General features: G+C 39.1%; 2 protein-coding genes across 3 annotated transcripts in view; both read right to left on the reverse strand.

The window, feature by feature from the left end:
- ccdc88b (coiled-coil domain containing 88B) overlaps positions 1-2,758 on the reverse strand; it is a 54,165-nt gene extending 51,407 nt beyond the window's left edge. For both annotated transcript variants that reach the window (XM_060928076.1, XM_060928075.1), the window contains exons 1-3: positions 2,251-2,758; positions 1,083-1,216; positions 888-996 (exon numbers count right to left, since the gene is read on the reverse strand). In XM_060928076.1, coding sequence (XP_060784059.1) covers positions 888-996; positions 1,083-1,216; positions 2,251-2,358 — 351 coding nt within the window. In that variant the 5' untranslated portion in view covers positions 2,359-2,758. The remainder of the gene's footprint in view (positions 1-887; positions 997-1,082; positions 1,217-2,250) is intronic.
- A 1,454-nt stretch (positions 2,759-4,212) lies between these two features.
- Positions 4,213-14,382, reverse strand: rom1b (retinal outer segment membrane protein 1b). Its single transcript, XM_060926735.1, has 5 exons — positions 14,233-14,382; positions 11,166-11,441; positions 10,450-10,604; positions 9,064-9,310; positions 4,213-4,443 (listed from the first exon to the last, which is right to left on the reverse strand). The coding sequence occupies exons 1-5, from the start codon at positions 14,380-14,382 to the stop codon at positions 4,213-4,215; spliced, it is 1,059 nt and encodes a 352-aa protein (XP_060782718.1).
- Positions 14,383-16,365: the final 1,983 nt, after the last annotated feature.

A 16,365-nucleotide genomic window follows, 5' to 3' on the forward strand; every position in this document is an offset into this window, starting at 1 on the left:
TGGGCAGCTTACACATCTGGAAAGACACCATCAATACTGAAAGGTATATCCAGGTTCTAGAGCAACATATGCTCCCATCCAGACAACGTCTCTTTCAGGGAAGACCTTGCATTTTCCAATATGACGATGCCAAACCACATACTGCATCAATTCCTGCATCATGGCTGCGTAGAAGAAGGGTCCGGGTACTGAACTGGCCAGCCTGCAGTCCAGATCTTTCACCCATACAAAACATTTGGCGCATCATAAAACGGAAGATACGACAAAAAAGACCTAAGACAGTTGAGCAACTAGAATCCTACATTAGACAAGAATGGGTTAACATTCCTATCCCTAAACTTGAGCAACTTGTCTCCTCAGTCCCCAGACGTTTACAGACTGTTGTAAAGAGAAAAGGGGATGTCTCACAATGGTAAACATGGCCTCATCCCAACTTTTTTGAGATGTGGTGTTGTCATGAAATTTTAAATCACCTAATTTTTCTCTTTAAATGATACATTTTCTCAGTTTAAACATTTGATATGTCATCTATGTTCTATTCTGAATAAAATATGGAATTTTCAAACTTCCACATCATTGCATTCCGGTTTTATTTACAATTTGTGCTTTGTCCCAACTTTTTTGGAATCAGGGTTGTAGTAAGTTAGCACAATGAGGTGATCAATTAGCATTGTGCTAACTTGCTATATGAGTTTTGATTAATCTAAAAATTGTAAAGCAGCCAAGTTACTAACTTCAAGTTAAAACAACAAATCATTTTTTACAGTGAGCCAAGTCAAGTCAAGTAATTCAAGTCAAGTGCCGTAAACACACAGAGAACATATGAGGGCCATATGGGTGCAACGTAGACAGACATCATCACATTAAAATTTTGTCAAATCTGCTACCTGATAGTAAGACCTGATATGCCGGTTGAGGATGGAAAAGTTTTGAACTCGGAGAATCTTGTCATCGCCCACATTGTGATAGATCTGCTCTACCTTTGGATTAGGATCACTGGGGAATCCAAATTGACACAGTTTAGTGCTAATGACTGACATGGTGTTACTTTTTATCAGCATTAGTGTGACCGTAGGTCTTACATGATTCTCATGACTTCATTGAGGTAGACTCCATTGGTGAGGCGCAGATACTGTGTTATTGCTTTATGGGAGTTGGAGTTGACTTCCATGTAGTTCTGGCTCTCATCATCAACCATGTCTTCAAAAAGATGCACCTTAGGGAAAGGATTATCATTTTAACACATTTGTGATTAGCCAAGTTTTTCTTTCTTTTCTTTTTTTTAATATTTATTTATGGCATATTGAAGGCATTTAGATTAGTTTAGTTTAGCTTTGGCCATATCAAGGCTAACCTAAAGTAACCTATGTAACTGATTACTACTATACTATAACTTCTTTATAAACTAAAGAGGGAGCTGGATTCATGTTCTTCACATTAAAAAGGGGGTTGATCATAAGATAACACTCAACAACACCAAGAAAACATGAGAAACAAATCATAAGCACATCAATTCTAGTTGTAAACATATTATATTACATTAATGGCATTTAGCAGACGCGCTTATCCAGAGTGACGTACAACATAACCAAAGTAGCCTGGGGAGCAGTTAGGGGTTAGGTGCCTTGCTCAAGGGCACTTCAGCCATTCCTACTGGTCTAGGCAATCAAACCAATGACCTTTTGGTCCCAAAGCTGCTTCTCTAACCATTAGGCCATGGCTTCCTCCAAATATACAGTACTGTGCAAAAATCTTACAGTACTGTGCCTTCAAAAATTATGGAATTAAATGTTTCTACATTTAAATAAAAACATAAAGAGCAGTAAACAGTAAGAAATGAAACAAGACAGTATTTGTTGTGACGACATTGTGCTTTCTAGTTTTACTGGGCCTCTTGTACGGTAGAAGCAGTCACAGTTCTTCACTTTGACTGTCACACTTGCTTCTTAATTTTGCAGCAAAACCCAGCAGCCTTCATTATGGTTTTTTTTTTTGTCTGAAACATGATCTCTTGCATATTATGCTGCTTTCTTTACTGACGTACAAACGTTTTTCTATCACATTTAATATTTAGAAACCTAAAATGTTTTTGTACTGACTGAATTATCTAGATAATATTGAAGTCATAATACAAAGATCTATAACAAAGTTTGTACTAAACAAATAGCATGCCTAAGACAATACTGTACTTTTAAATTACATTAAAATTAGTTTTTGAACTTTTAATAAAGAATGAAAGGTATAGCTTACCCATGTAACAAGTGCGTTTCCCATAAACTCTTCTAACGTTTCCATGAAGTTCGCGTCCATCTTGTTGTTCATCTCACCAGGTGACTGTTTGTTCCAAAAATTTTTCATGTGCTTTATGGATCATTTCATTTTTAAAAGGCTAGCCATAGGGATTCTAAGTTTTCAGGCAACTAAAAAATAAAAACTGAGTACTTTTCTGCCTAGTGACATAAAACCGTTAGCTCATTTCCCCCCCGTCCTGCCACGGCCCTTCTGCTTTTCTGTCATGTTAGTGACACATTGTGTAACCACCCCGGAATCAGAGAGTGCTCTCTTACACCACAAGCATGGTTCCTCTCCTAAGTACTAAGTGTGTGTGTGTGTGTGAGAGAGAGAGAGAGAGAGAGAGAGAGAGAGAGAGCATCTGAAGGAAAGTTTCATACCCCTCAAAACACACCGGTACTTTCCTTTCCTCTTGGTGGAAAATTCATCAAATGTCAAACATGTCACTCCTTCTCACAGCTCCATCAGTAGCATAGGTAGGGTGAGAAGTCTTCACCAGCTTTACTCGACAGCGCCATCGTGCGGTAAAGCAGGGTACAGTACTCTGTTAAATCTGAAGCCAGGGTAGGTCATTTTTAGAAGCATTTCTTGAGATTCTCTTTACATCCCATCAGCAATGAATAAATCACAAGCTCTTACAATAAAAATAAATCCGTCGTCTGTGGCAGTTTCAGGGCTATAAAAAGCCGGTAAAGGGCGGCACGGTGGTGTAAGTGGTTAGCACGGTCGCCTCACAGCAAGAAGGTTCTGGGTTCGAGCCCAGTGGCTGGCGGGGGCCTTTCTGTGTGGAGTTTGCATATTCTCCCAATGTCTGCTTGGGTTTCCCCCTTAGTCCAAAGACATGCGGTTAGGTTAATATGGGACGGCCTTGGGCTGAGGTGCCTTTGAGCGAGGCACCTAACTCCCAACTGCTCCCCGGGCGCTGTTAGCATGGCTGCCCACTGCTCTGGGTATGTGTGTGCATGTGTGTGTTCACTGCTTCAGATGGGTTAAATGCAGAGAGGAATTTCACAAATGTGTGATGAATAAAGTTGTGTTTTCTTTCTTTCCTTTTTCATTTGTCCCGAATGGATGGCCTACCTGCCTGTCTACCTACCAGAGTATCATTAGCCATGTTCATTGTTTACAATCCTTATGATAATGTTAGATGTTTTCTAACATTTGAATGAGGCATGAGGGAGTTGGCTACAACAATTGGCTACGCTACTCTCCTCATCACTCACTCTTGTGGACTCATCCTCCTGCAGTGTTGATGTGTTTTGGAGGAGTGGCTTTGCATGTTCTCCTCGTGTCTGCATGGGTTTCCTCTGGGTGCTCCGGTTTCCTCCCCCATCCAAAAATGTGTAGATTAGGTCAACTGGCTACTCTAAATTGCCCATGAGTGTGAATGGTTGTTGATGTTAGCCCCATGATAGATTGGCAGCCTATCCAGGGTCTACCACATGTTCTTTATGATAATGTTAGGTGTACTGTATATCCAGTCGTATATTCAAATTTAATTGTTTTATATCCTGAAAAAAAACAACAACCAAATAGCAGCACAAAGCAGATACAAACTCATATCTTTATTTGTCTCATGCATCTTTTGCATTTGCTCTATTATGATATATTTACAGCCATGCAAAAAGCAGAAATGATGTTCTACAAACAGCATGCAATGTAGTTTCCTTTACGTTCCACAGTTATGTGAATTTTTAAAGTAATTTTAACATTAGAAGGAGAACAGAATAATATTGTCTGGCTTTTAAAGTTACTAAAGGTCTAAATTGATCATATTTCAACACTGTAATGGTATATGGATGATCATGATATAGTGTAGAAGAAGGCTGTGTTTAGGTTTTTCTCCTTCTCTGGATTATGTATTAATATCAAATAGAAGTCGGAAATTCTTTCCACTGATAAGCCCACAGGTCAGTTCATTTAGCTGGAGGCCGTGTCTGTTTTTTCTGCTGCCTCTGGTTCGGCTGCTGGAGCAGCAGCCTCCACCTGAGCCTGCTGAAACAACTTCATCACCTTCTCTTTTAACTCTTTGGCTGTCTCCTTCACACTTTTTTCCAGGATGTAACCTTCCGTCTCAATGTTCACATTTTCCTGGCCTTCCACGGCTTCCATGGAGGTCTGCAGGTAGCGCAGGCCAATCAACACAGTAATCTACAACAGAGAGAGTGGACAGTCATGAACTGCAACTCACTGGGTATGTGTAATTTTTGAAAAGGGTTGTAATGTGATTTTTTTTTTTAAATTACACATTTCATGGTTTTAGTAGAACTATCATTATGAAATTGATGCAACAATTTGCATCCCCTTGGATTCAAGGTGGGGAAAAAAAAAAAAAAATATATATATATATATATATATATATATATATATATATATATATATACCTTTATTAACAAAACAGAACTCCTGAATTGTGAAAAAAACAAATATTCATTCATTCATTCATTCTTTCATTTATTTGTGAAACATTTTATAATAAGGCCTAAATATTACAAACTGGCAATCAAGTCTAGGTCAGCAGTTACCAACATCAACAGTCTCAAGTTTGCACCCTTGTTTGCATGCTGTAGTTAATTTCTGTGAATGTGCCTCAAAACAGCAACAAACACAAACTGAAAAGTAAATATCTGGGGGGGAAAAACAACATATCAGCATATCAAATCATATTACAGTATTTTGATATTATAGAATGGCTGTGATTCTGCAAGGCTTAGAAATTTTAATAGCTGGGGAGTGAATATTTTTAATATGGTCATGCATATTAATCACAGACCTGGGGTGGGTTTCCCGAAAGCATCGCAGCACAGAGATCATCGTGAAATGGTAAAGCGAGCAGCACAATAAGCACTCTCTCTCTCTTCGTTAAGACGCTCTTAGTGTTAAGAGGCTTTTGGGAAACCCACCGCTGATCTTATTCTAGACTAACTATTAAACCATGCAGTTAACCAGTGGGTGATGTATAATAAAGACTGGAAAATAGATGGCTTTTTTTTAAAGCCCAAACTAGGAAAAAAAAACCTTCCAGAGTATTCTTTTAATCTGTCAGCAAGACACTTGTAAGATGCATTCAGAGGCAAGAGAAAGAAAATTTTCATTTACATCACATTCAGAAATAGAATTTTGATTGTTTCACTATTAAGAAACTTTTTTTTAACTTTCTGATAGTGAAGTAAAACCTATAAAAATCTATTTTAAAAAAAACATCTCACAGCAAATAATGTGTTGGTCTCATGATGTGAATGTAAGGGGACAAATTTTTGCACTCAGCTGAATGTTAAATATGTGATTTTCAGGCATAGTTCTAAGAAATCACGAATAAGTGTATCTGGCCTGTTTATCTGGTTTTGTTTTCGTTTGATTTAGTTGGCAGTATAGTTTAAGGTATTTTGACCACAATCAAAAAATGGGTTAAAATAAGGACATGTATGTACACTGTCAGAAATAGGGGTACAGTAGGAGTCCATTTCTGTCCCCCAAGGTACAATCTACACTAATGTACCCCCCAGGGCTTATTACTGGACCTCAGGGTAACTATGTGTACCTTTTCAGTATATAAAGGGTACAGATAAGTACCTTAGAGGGTACTGCCACAGTGACAAGCCACTGTACCCCTAAAGGTACAATAATGTACTTTATTTTCTGAAAGTGTATGTATATATGTATGTATGTACGGTATGTATGTAAAAGGTGTTTATTTCATCCTGGGGACTAACTAGAGTCGGTGCATATACACTGACTACTGTTAGCAATGTGAAAAGAACTGCAAGACTCTTACAGGTCTCAAAAGCCATGGGAGGTATCATCAGCGACAAGAAAATAATCTTTAAGATGCTCCAAAAGTTTATGAGTACAAGAAATGGTCTTACTCGGTCACGAGTTGACTTCCACTATGTATGTATGTATTGGGGTTGTATGAACATTTGTGCTAGGAATACGGACAAAATAATTAACACGGGTGTTAATTTACATCATGTCAATAATACATCATGGAAATAATAGCTAGAGATGGTACTGCCAAGTCACATCATACTGATATTATATGATTGCTTAAGCTCTGCCAGCATTGGTAGCTGGAGAGTGACTAATATTTTAGTAGGGATATGTATATTACCGTGGTCTAATGGTTAGAGAAGCAGCATTGGAACCAAAAGGTCGCTGGTTTGATTCCCTGGACCAGCAGGAATGGCTGAAGTGCCCTTGAGCAAGGCACCTAGCCTCCAGCTGCTCTCCAGGTTGCTCTGGGTATGCTGTAGGTTGCTCTGGGTATGCTGTATGTTGCTCTGGATAAAAGCATCTGCTAAATGCCATTAGTGTATTGTATATTAGATTACACACCTAAAGTTATTTTAGACTGATTTTAAGTAATTCGGTTACTCAGTGGGTTCCTTCTAATAAACCATGGTATTTTATCAATATACTATACAGACCTGACATTTTATTTTCTACCCAACTACACTTCACGTCCAGTCTAAGAGGCATAGTATGGTTTAGTATGGCATTTGTCAAATAGTTCACGTTTCACCCAATGATGGAAAATTTGGATCTCCAGGCAGTCGGATGGTATTGACTGGTTTATGGATTGGTTTATTGATGTTGTACTTCAGCACACCAAACCTTGGAAAACTCCAATATTTTTCAACCTAAACTCAGTCTACTACATATGCAGCATTTGTAAAACCTGGGAAAGTGTTTTGACACATTTGTTTTTACGAAGGAAAGAAACATGTTTACTCTAAACTCCGTTATAATGGATGTCTAAGGGCAGTTGTTTGGCTGTCAATAAACATGTACATGAATAATCAACATGATTTTGTAGAAGACTTTTTCATTAGATTAGAATTTTGGATGATTTAGTAATTATAGCTTATAAACAGAATGTCAACATGGAAGTGCCTCAGTGGTGAACTGATCATGTATGGATACATGTGTGAATTTGCAGCGTCGTGTTTTTTAACATTTGTTGACAAGTCAACAACTGCCCTTATATCTCAATTATAAGTAAATTTAAAATAAACAGGTTTTCCTTTCTTGTCTTAGTACAGGGAAAAGCTGAGTCTTATCCATGGTAGTCATATATACAGTGTGTTTCACAATTATTGGCCTCCCTTCTAAAGGTTAGTAAAAAGGTTTAGAAAAAAATCCTCCTTTTGGTGAAGTAGCTTCATCTCACACTGGAAAAAATGAGAAAAACCCAACCTTTAATTGGGTTTTTCTCATTTTTTACATTTCTTCAGAGAAAAACAAATCCCTCATCAAGCAATAATTATTGTCAACAAAAAACACACGTGGCACAATTATTGGCACCCCTGCATTCAATACTCTGTAGTCTGTACAACCTGCCTTTGCCAGTAAAACAGCACTGAGTCTCCTATTCCATTTTATAAGGTTGGAGAGCCAGAGCAGGGCATCTGAGCCCATTCCTCTTTACACAATCTCTCCGGGTCATCCAGGGCCCTCGGCCCTCTCTTGTGCTGTCTCCTCTTCAGCTTACCTCACAGGTTTTCAGGTCAGGGGACTGAAATGGCCATGGCAGAAATGATTCTGTGGTCAGTGAACCATTTTGTGTTGATTTGGACATATGCTTCGGGTCGTTGTCCTGCTGGAAGATCCAATGATGACCCAGTTTTAGTTTCCTGCCAGAGACATTTGATTTAAAATATCCTGATATTTCGTGGAGTCCATAATGCCATGTACCCTAACAAGGTTTCCAGGGCCTTTGGAGGAAAAACCGCCACAAAACATCACAGAACTTCCACCATATTTTACAGTTGGGACTGGGCTCTTTTCATTATAGCCATCCTTCTTTTTACACCAAACCCACCTTGAGTGTTTATTACCAAAAAGCTCCATTTTTGTTACATCAGACCAGACAACATAGTTCCAGTCAAAGTTGTAGTAGCGTTTCATAAACTTCAGGCACTTATGATGTTTGTGATTAACTGGAAGAAAAGGCTTTTTCCTGGCAAACCTTCCAAATAATCTGTTAACATGGAGGTGGTGCCTGATGGTGGTTTTGGAGACTTGGAAACCCCAAGATTTTACTTTTTCTTGTAATTCACCAACAGTGATCCTTGGAGATTTTTTTCTGCCTCTCTTACCATCCTCCTCACTGTCTATAGGGGCAAAATAAACTTGGGTCCTCTTCCAGGCAAGTCTGTAACAGTTCCATTTGGTGTCTACCTTTTTATTATTGTGAACAGTAGAAATGGGCAATTTAAGGTGAGTAGCTTTTTTTTTTTATAACCATTCCTTGAGTTATGAAGGTCAACACACTTCTCCCTCATTTGGTTTGTGTGGTCTCTTATCTTTCCCATACTGATGGATGACTTAGAGAATTTGGCCTCTGTGTCACTTCATATTTGTTCCTCAGTTAATCAGGAAGTCATGGATTACAGCTTAAAAGTTCCTACACGCTCCAGTTAACTGGAGTGTACAATTTAAATGGGAAACATACTTCAGTTACATTGTGTTCACTATAATTTCCTGGGGTGCCAATAATAATGGCACATTTTTTTTATTGAAAATAATCATTTCTTGATTTTGTTTTTCTCTGAATAAATTTATTTTAATTAAAGGCTGGATTTTTCTCATTTTTTCAGTGGAGATGAAACTACTTCATCAAAAGGTGGATTTTTTTTCTAACCCTTTTTACTAATCATTACAAGGGGCGTGAATAATTGTGGAAGGCACTGTACACTACACATGCAGTGAATAGTGACAGGTTTAAAAATATTAGTGTATTACTTTAAACATAACCTTCTTCCATTGTACCTGAATTAGAAATACAGCTAGCACTCCAGGCCCAATCGTGTTCATCAGGCCCATGTAGTAGTTAACCAGAGCCTGACGGCAGCCACGGTTATACAGATTCAGCTCCTCACTCTGGTACTCATAGTTGTAATGGGCTGTGTTGTCTAAGAGGTGGTACTGGATGCAGGGTCTGGGGGAAGCTGGGTTACAGCAGCTGAAAGGGACTCCATCCATTAGATAACGGCCATCCACGTTACTCTTTACACGGCTAGACAAGGGACAAAGCACCACAGAAAACAATCAAGCATTTACTCAAATATGTGCATAATCCCTTTTTTCCAGTTTTCTATGAAATGTTAATAAATTTGAATTTAAAGTGTGGAAATGTGATTAAAAATAACGCTTTTGCATTATGACAAAATACAACAGATTGTTCTTGGGTCACTGGGTGTTCAAGGTCACTTGACTGGGTCATTCATCAGGTTCTGTATGTACATGTGATTGATTTGAAATGATCAATGCAAATCAACTGTGTTGGGACATCTATCCACCCATCCATTCATTATCTATACCACTTATCCATCAAAGTCACAGGGAAAGCTGGAGCCGATCCTAGCTGACTCTGGATGAGAGGCAGGGTACGCCCTGGGCAGGTCGCCAATCTATCACAGGGCTAATACAGAGATGAAAAACCATTCTTTGGACTGTGGAAAGAAACCGAAAAACACCTGGAGGAAGCCCATGCAAGCAGGGAGAGAACATGCAAACTTCACACAGAAAGTCCTCACTTGGCTGAATTTCGAACCACTGCACCACCATGCTGGTGTGTTAAGACATCCATCCATTATAACCAGTAGCCACTTATCCTGTTCTACAGGGTTGCAGGCAAGCTGGATCCTATCCCAGCTGGCGAGAGGCGGGGTACAAGTCACCAGGTTATCGCAGGGCTGACACACAGAGACAAACAACCATTCACACTCACATTCACACCTACGGTCAATTTAGAGCCACCAATTAACCTAACCTACATGTTTTTGGACTGTAGGAGAAACCGAAGCACCCAGAGGAAACCCATGCAGACACAGGGAGAACATGCAAACTCCACACAGAAAGGCCCTCGCCAGCCGGTGGGCTCGAACCCAGGACCTTCTTGCTGTGAAGCGACAGTGCTAACCACTACACCACCGTGCTGCCCCCGTGTTAGGACATGTGATCTGCAATTTCTAACCATTCATTAATGTAAAAGCAAGGATCTGGGACTGTCAGTGATGCGTATAAAAACACAGGAAAAAATTCACACCACATGGTGCTAATCTCATTTTCACACACCAATCCTTCTTCCTTAAAAATGTGCTAAAAGGAAGGGTGAATTCTCAAGTCTGTTTTTTTCCTCTGCTTTTTACTCACTCTTTCACTTCCTTAGAGGTGAAGTCCAGGTATCGGTTGTTGACCCACTGCACTTCGAACCAGTCCCTGTAATTGGTGTTCCCACAGCACTGGAACTCTATCTGCAGACGGTCAATTGTCTCCTTCTGGAAGCAGCGGCCTGGTGTGTCTGTGTCCTGTGTGATAGATTACAACTGCACACTTAGTTTATGCACAATGAACATGAAACTTGAAGCCTTGAACTAAAAAAATGCAGTTAATGGAGATTAGAACTTAATCGGTACATGAAACTAATGTGTAGCTCATCAAATCTTATGATTAGTATTGAATAATTAATATAAATTACTTTATGATATTCATTTGCATTTTTAATTTAAATTGTTTTGGTCCTTGAATAAGTTTATATAGAAACTAGCTCACTGTTTGAGTACATTCTCATTATTAGCAGTTGTCTCAGATATCACACTACACTGAAACTGCAACTGCACTTTAAACTTGTGTAAATAGTTCTTAGTCAGAATACAGGCACACTTGGACAATAAATTGGACATCCTTGACATAACTCGGGGAATAGCGTTTAAGACATATGTCAAAATATAGTATGATACAATAACAATTACTACCACTCAACCAATACCATAACACAGTGGTGGTTTATGTAAGTGTAATTTTCTCACTATGAGTAAAAAGCTCATAGGAAAGTTTAATTTATTCATGTGCAAGCGGCATTCTTTCACCTTATAGAAACGAATGCCGTTCTTCAAGCCCACTTTGAGAGACTCCTCCAGGCTGGGCTGCAGGACATAGCTCAAAATCATAGCGACCAGCAGCAGAGAAGAAAAGAAGACGGAGATGCAGAAGAAAGAAGTGAGGATGTTTTTCCAGCGTGGAAACCGCGAGGCATCCAACGAGTCCTGACACACTTTACCAGCGCAGATGTTGATACCCACAGATGTCAGCCCAACCACCATGAGCAGATTGGGCACAATATGGATGTCATTGTTATGCATCACCTAGAAAGTAAGGTGAGAATGAAAGGTGCAAAGAAATAGATTTAGCAGGTTTGGAAACCTTCCCATAATGCAGTGCATTTGACGCCCAAAAACATAAGTAGAGAGTGAAATAACATTAGTACAATTAACTAATCAGACATCAATCATTGTATCTCCCAAGATGCATTTTAAAGACAAATATCAGAAGCTATCACAATTTTGGACGACAGAATTAAAAAGTTATGCAGAAAGTTTATAGTGCCACTATAAACAGTCTGGAGTACATTATTTCTATTCAAGAAATATTGGTAGTATTAGGTTTTACAAAGGAAGGACAAATCAAGGAACAACGAGCAGGGCAAGGTCAGTATTATGGCCACCAACACAAATGCGTTTTCTTCATTGTTGAGGTTGATGTAGGTTTTATTTTCTTGTTCTGTGTGATTATGAGCAAGATCCTGCTATAGAAATCCAGAAAATAAGGAAATATGCAATTTGTCAAATCACCAAGGTCATCCTGCCAACCCAAACAAACCATTCCTGCACAACCTCGGTTGCTATGTTGTGCAAGGAACAAAACATGATGTGAAATAATCAAGGATGCAAAGCAGAGTTACTGTTACCAAGCTGAAATTGATTATTTTCCTAGGACAGCATGTCCTAAACTGTTTTTATTCCTCTCAAGCCACAATATTTTAACAGCAATTATAATTCATTTACTGTCAACTTATAAATGAACAACACAGCCTAGTTTTTAGCAGTTTATAATTACACTTAATAGTGTGGAACATTGTGTGGGAGTAGTTCCTTTTATTCTCTTGGCAGGTTTCTCTCTCTCTCTCTCTCACTCCATTAATAAGACAAAAATAAATGCAGCTCGTCATGCTACCAAGAAACCATAAAGTGCAAAGTCCTTTTCTTTGTTAAATGATAACACATTTTTACCTCCGCCAACTTTGTTGGAGGAGGTTATGTTTTCTCCTCCATTTGTTTGTTTGTCTCTTCCCAATGTAATGCAAAAATTAGTGAAGGAATTTTGATTATTTTTTTTTTTAGAAGAAGAAGCCTTTATTCGTCACATGCACACTCAAGCACAGTGAGATTCATCCTCTGCATTTAACCCATCTGAAGCAGTGAACACACGCGCACACACCCAGAGCAGTGGGCAGCCACACTACAGCGCCCGGGGAACAGTCAGGGGTCAGGTACCTTGCTCAAGGGCACTTCAGCCCAAGGCTGCCCCATGTTAACCTAACTGCATGTCTTTGGACTGTGGGGGAAACCGGAGCACCCGGAGGAAACCCACGCAGACACGGGGAGAACATGCAAACTCCACACAGAAAGGCCCCCCATTGGTCACTGGGCTCGAATCCGGAACCTTCTTGCTGTGAGGCAACAGTGCTAACCACTACAGCACTGTGCCGCCCACCAAATGTGAACCATGGGCCAAGGAACAATTGTTTAGATTTTGATGCAAATCTGGGTATATGGCTTGGCAGAGGTATCCATTCTACCGAGTGCCTGTCTAGTTTACACTCTGTTTATTATTAGGCTTAGATTATGTAGTGCATTCACTGTACAGGTCATACTCTATTAGATTTAATACAAAACGCTGAATAAAAGCTGGAACTACTGTCAGAGATGCTGTTATAGAAAATTAATCTACATCTTCTGGCCAATCAGATTAGAGAATTCAACAGCCTTTGAATTACAGCAAGTCCTGATATAATTAGATTTATTGTACTACTCTATTGCCTGAAATTGCACCACAATGCCATCAGTTCTATTACTTCAAGTTTAGACATCAGTTGTTATAGTGTGTTTGGATGGTAATTTTTTTTAACTGCTTGTAATGTCTCATCTCATCTCATCATCTCGAGCCACTTTATCCTGTTCTACAGGGTCGCAGGCAAGCTGGAGCCTATCCCAGCGAAAGGCAGGGTACACCCTGGACAAGTCGCCAGGTCATCACAGGGCTGACACATAGACACAGACAACCATTCACCCTCACACCTACGGTCAATTTAGAGTCACCAGTTAACCTAACCTGCATGTCTTTGGACTGTGGGGGAAACCGGAGCACCCGGAGGAAACCCACGCGGACACGCGGAGAACATGCAAACTCCGCACAGAAAGGCCCTCGCCGGTCACGGGGCTCAAACCCGGACCTTCTTGCTGTGAGGCGACAGCGCTAACCACTACACCACCGTGCCGCCCCCTTCTTGTAATGTACTACACAAAAACAAGAACACCCTGCCTCTGGGTTAATAATAATGCTGATTTAAAAAGTGAGGAAAATTGTTGTTTAACCTTGGTGATTTATGCACAACAACTGAAAATTGCAATAAGTAAGTAATACTGAGTGGATGATCTAAACTTACCCTGCATCCTTGAACAGTCTTAGTTATGAGCCCTATGACTCAAGAATTTTATCCTATATACCGCTGCAAAGAGCTTATGAAAGTACATCAGAGAATCTAAGCTCTATATCCAGGAAAGGTGATGTCTTTTTTATTTCAAAAAGTTAGTTATTTTTATATAGCTAGAACACAAAACACTCATTTTTTTTAAAAAAAATTTAATTTACACATTCAGAAGACAGTAAATTATTAACCAATTAAAACATTAAATAACTTTACATACCTTGCCCTAGGGTGGATTTAACCAGTGAAAAAAAAATAGTCTATAAAAGTAATCTTGAAGTAAATTACAAATTAGCAGCTACATTAAATACAACACGGCTAAATTGCCACATGGACATGTTAATATACTGCGCATTGTCATTAGAAGTAGGTTAATAAAAGCTTAGTACCTCAGCCCTGCGGAAAAGCTCGGTCTTGAGGAAGACTCCCATGGCAAAGGCAGTGGCTCCAGAGACCATGGCGACCCATGACAGCAGCCACAGACCCTGGGCCAAACGGACCCTTTTCTGGAAGGGAAATTTGATCTTGAGAAGTGCCATGCTAGAAAAAAAGAAAGAAAGTAGAAACATAGGGATGAGTTGGAGTAAGTGAAATGAATAAGTATCAAATCAGAATTAAAACTGTCTTGTGAAAATTATTTTCACTAAATTACAAATATTGAGGCTAATCCAGGAAGGATGAGAGAAAAGCTAAGATTGATGATTTAGGGCTCTGAAGAATAAATATCTGCCCAGTGACTGATTCAAGGGCGATTCTTAAATCTACTTTAAGTTAAAAAAAAAATGATAATAGGTCCAATTCAAAGCAATTACTCCATTTTGTTTTTACGAAAATATATTCAAAAGTTCATTAATCCATAATCCAAGCTTTGTTGTAAAAAAAAAAAAAAAATCAACCAGAAGCTCCACCCAACTCCTTTGTTTCTTTTAGAAGATGCAGAAAATTTATGACTACCTTCAAAGATTGTTTAGCGTCCTTCACTTGGGACTGAAAACAGCGCACGCTCTACAATTCTGCGGCCATTTTGGAGAGGACTCAGGAATATAATATGAAGTATTATACCTTGGGTGTCCTAATCTCTTCTGCTCAGAGCTGATCCAATTAAACTGACCAATAAGAAGAACCAAGAGCAATTCAGACCCTCGTCCTTTGAACAAACTTGCCCTTGAACTGCAAAGCCAGAGCCAAGGAGGGAGAGATAAATGAGGTACATTTTGGATCATAGGTATCCTTATGCGAGGCAGTAAAGGAGGAGAAGAAGACATTATGAGGGGGAGATTGGAACAATGAGAGAGTGGTAAAAAAAAAAGTAGTATGTAAGAGTGACAGAATATGCTTCAACAGGTTTTAGTACAGATGTTTATTGTTCTATTTCCATCGAATATGAGTACAAGAGAAGCTGAATTCTATTACATTTGAATAACCACAGCTGAGATATGCATGCTAAAATCTCAGCCACATAACAAGGTTCACAAAACACATTTTGAAAATTTTTTTATTAGCATAAAGCATTTCTTACACTATACACAGTTCCAGGCAAAAGTTTGGACACACCTTCTAAGTCGATGTTTTTTCTTTATTTTTATTAATTAACAATTTATGTCTGAAAGTAAGGATGGATGTAAGTTCTCTTTACCACTTTGAGTGGTTCTTGACATAATATGGATTACTACAGTTGTGGAATAGAGCAGTTTACTTTATTTTTATTATTTACTATTTATGGTTTGATGATCACAAATGACTTAAGAAGGCAATAAATTCCATTAATTAACATTTGACGAGGCACATCTGTTAATTGAAAAGCATTCCAGGTGACTACCTCATGAAGCTGGTAATGTCAATACTGTGCAAAGCGTCATAAAGGTAAATGCTAACTACTTTGAAGAATCTAAAATATGAAACATTTAGTTTTTAACACTTTTTTTGTTCACCACATAATTCCATATATGTTGCACATGTTATTTGATGGTTTTGATGTCTTCAGTATTATTCTACAATGTTGTGTGTGTGTATATATATATATATATATATATATATATATATATATATATATATATATATGGGGGCGGCACAGTGGTGTAGTGGTTAGTCACCTCACAGCACAAAGGTCTGGGTTCGAGCCCCGTGGCCAACGAGGGCCTTTCTGTGTGGAGTTTACATGTTCTCCCTGTGTCCGCATGGGTTTCCTCCGGGTGCTCCGGTTTCCCCCACAGTCCAACGACATGCAGGTTAGGCTAATTGGTGGCTCTAAATTGACCGTAGGTGTGAGTGTGAATGGTTGTCTGTGTCTATGTGTCAGCCCTGTGATGACCTGGCGACTTGTCCAGGGTGTACCCCGCCTTTTGCCCGTAGTCAGCTGGGATAGGCTCCGGCTTGCCTGCGACCCTGTAGAACAGGATAAAGCGGCTAGAGATAATGAGCTGATATATACACACACACAATCTTTCATTTTGTTTCTAACTATACTCAAGGATTCTTTGGATAGTTAAAAATTCTGAGCCTCATCAAAAACTTCTAATGGG

The sequence above is a fragment of the Neoarius graeffei genome, chromosome 8, assembly GCF_027579695.1.
Source record: "Neoarius graeffei isolate fNeoGra1 chromosome 8, fNeoGra1.pri, whole genome shotgun sequence".
NCBI classification, from domain to species: Eukaryota; Metazoa; Chordata; class Actinopteri; order Siluriformes; family Ariidae; genus Neoarius; species Neoarius graeffei.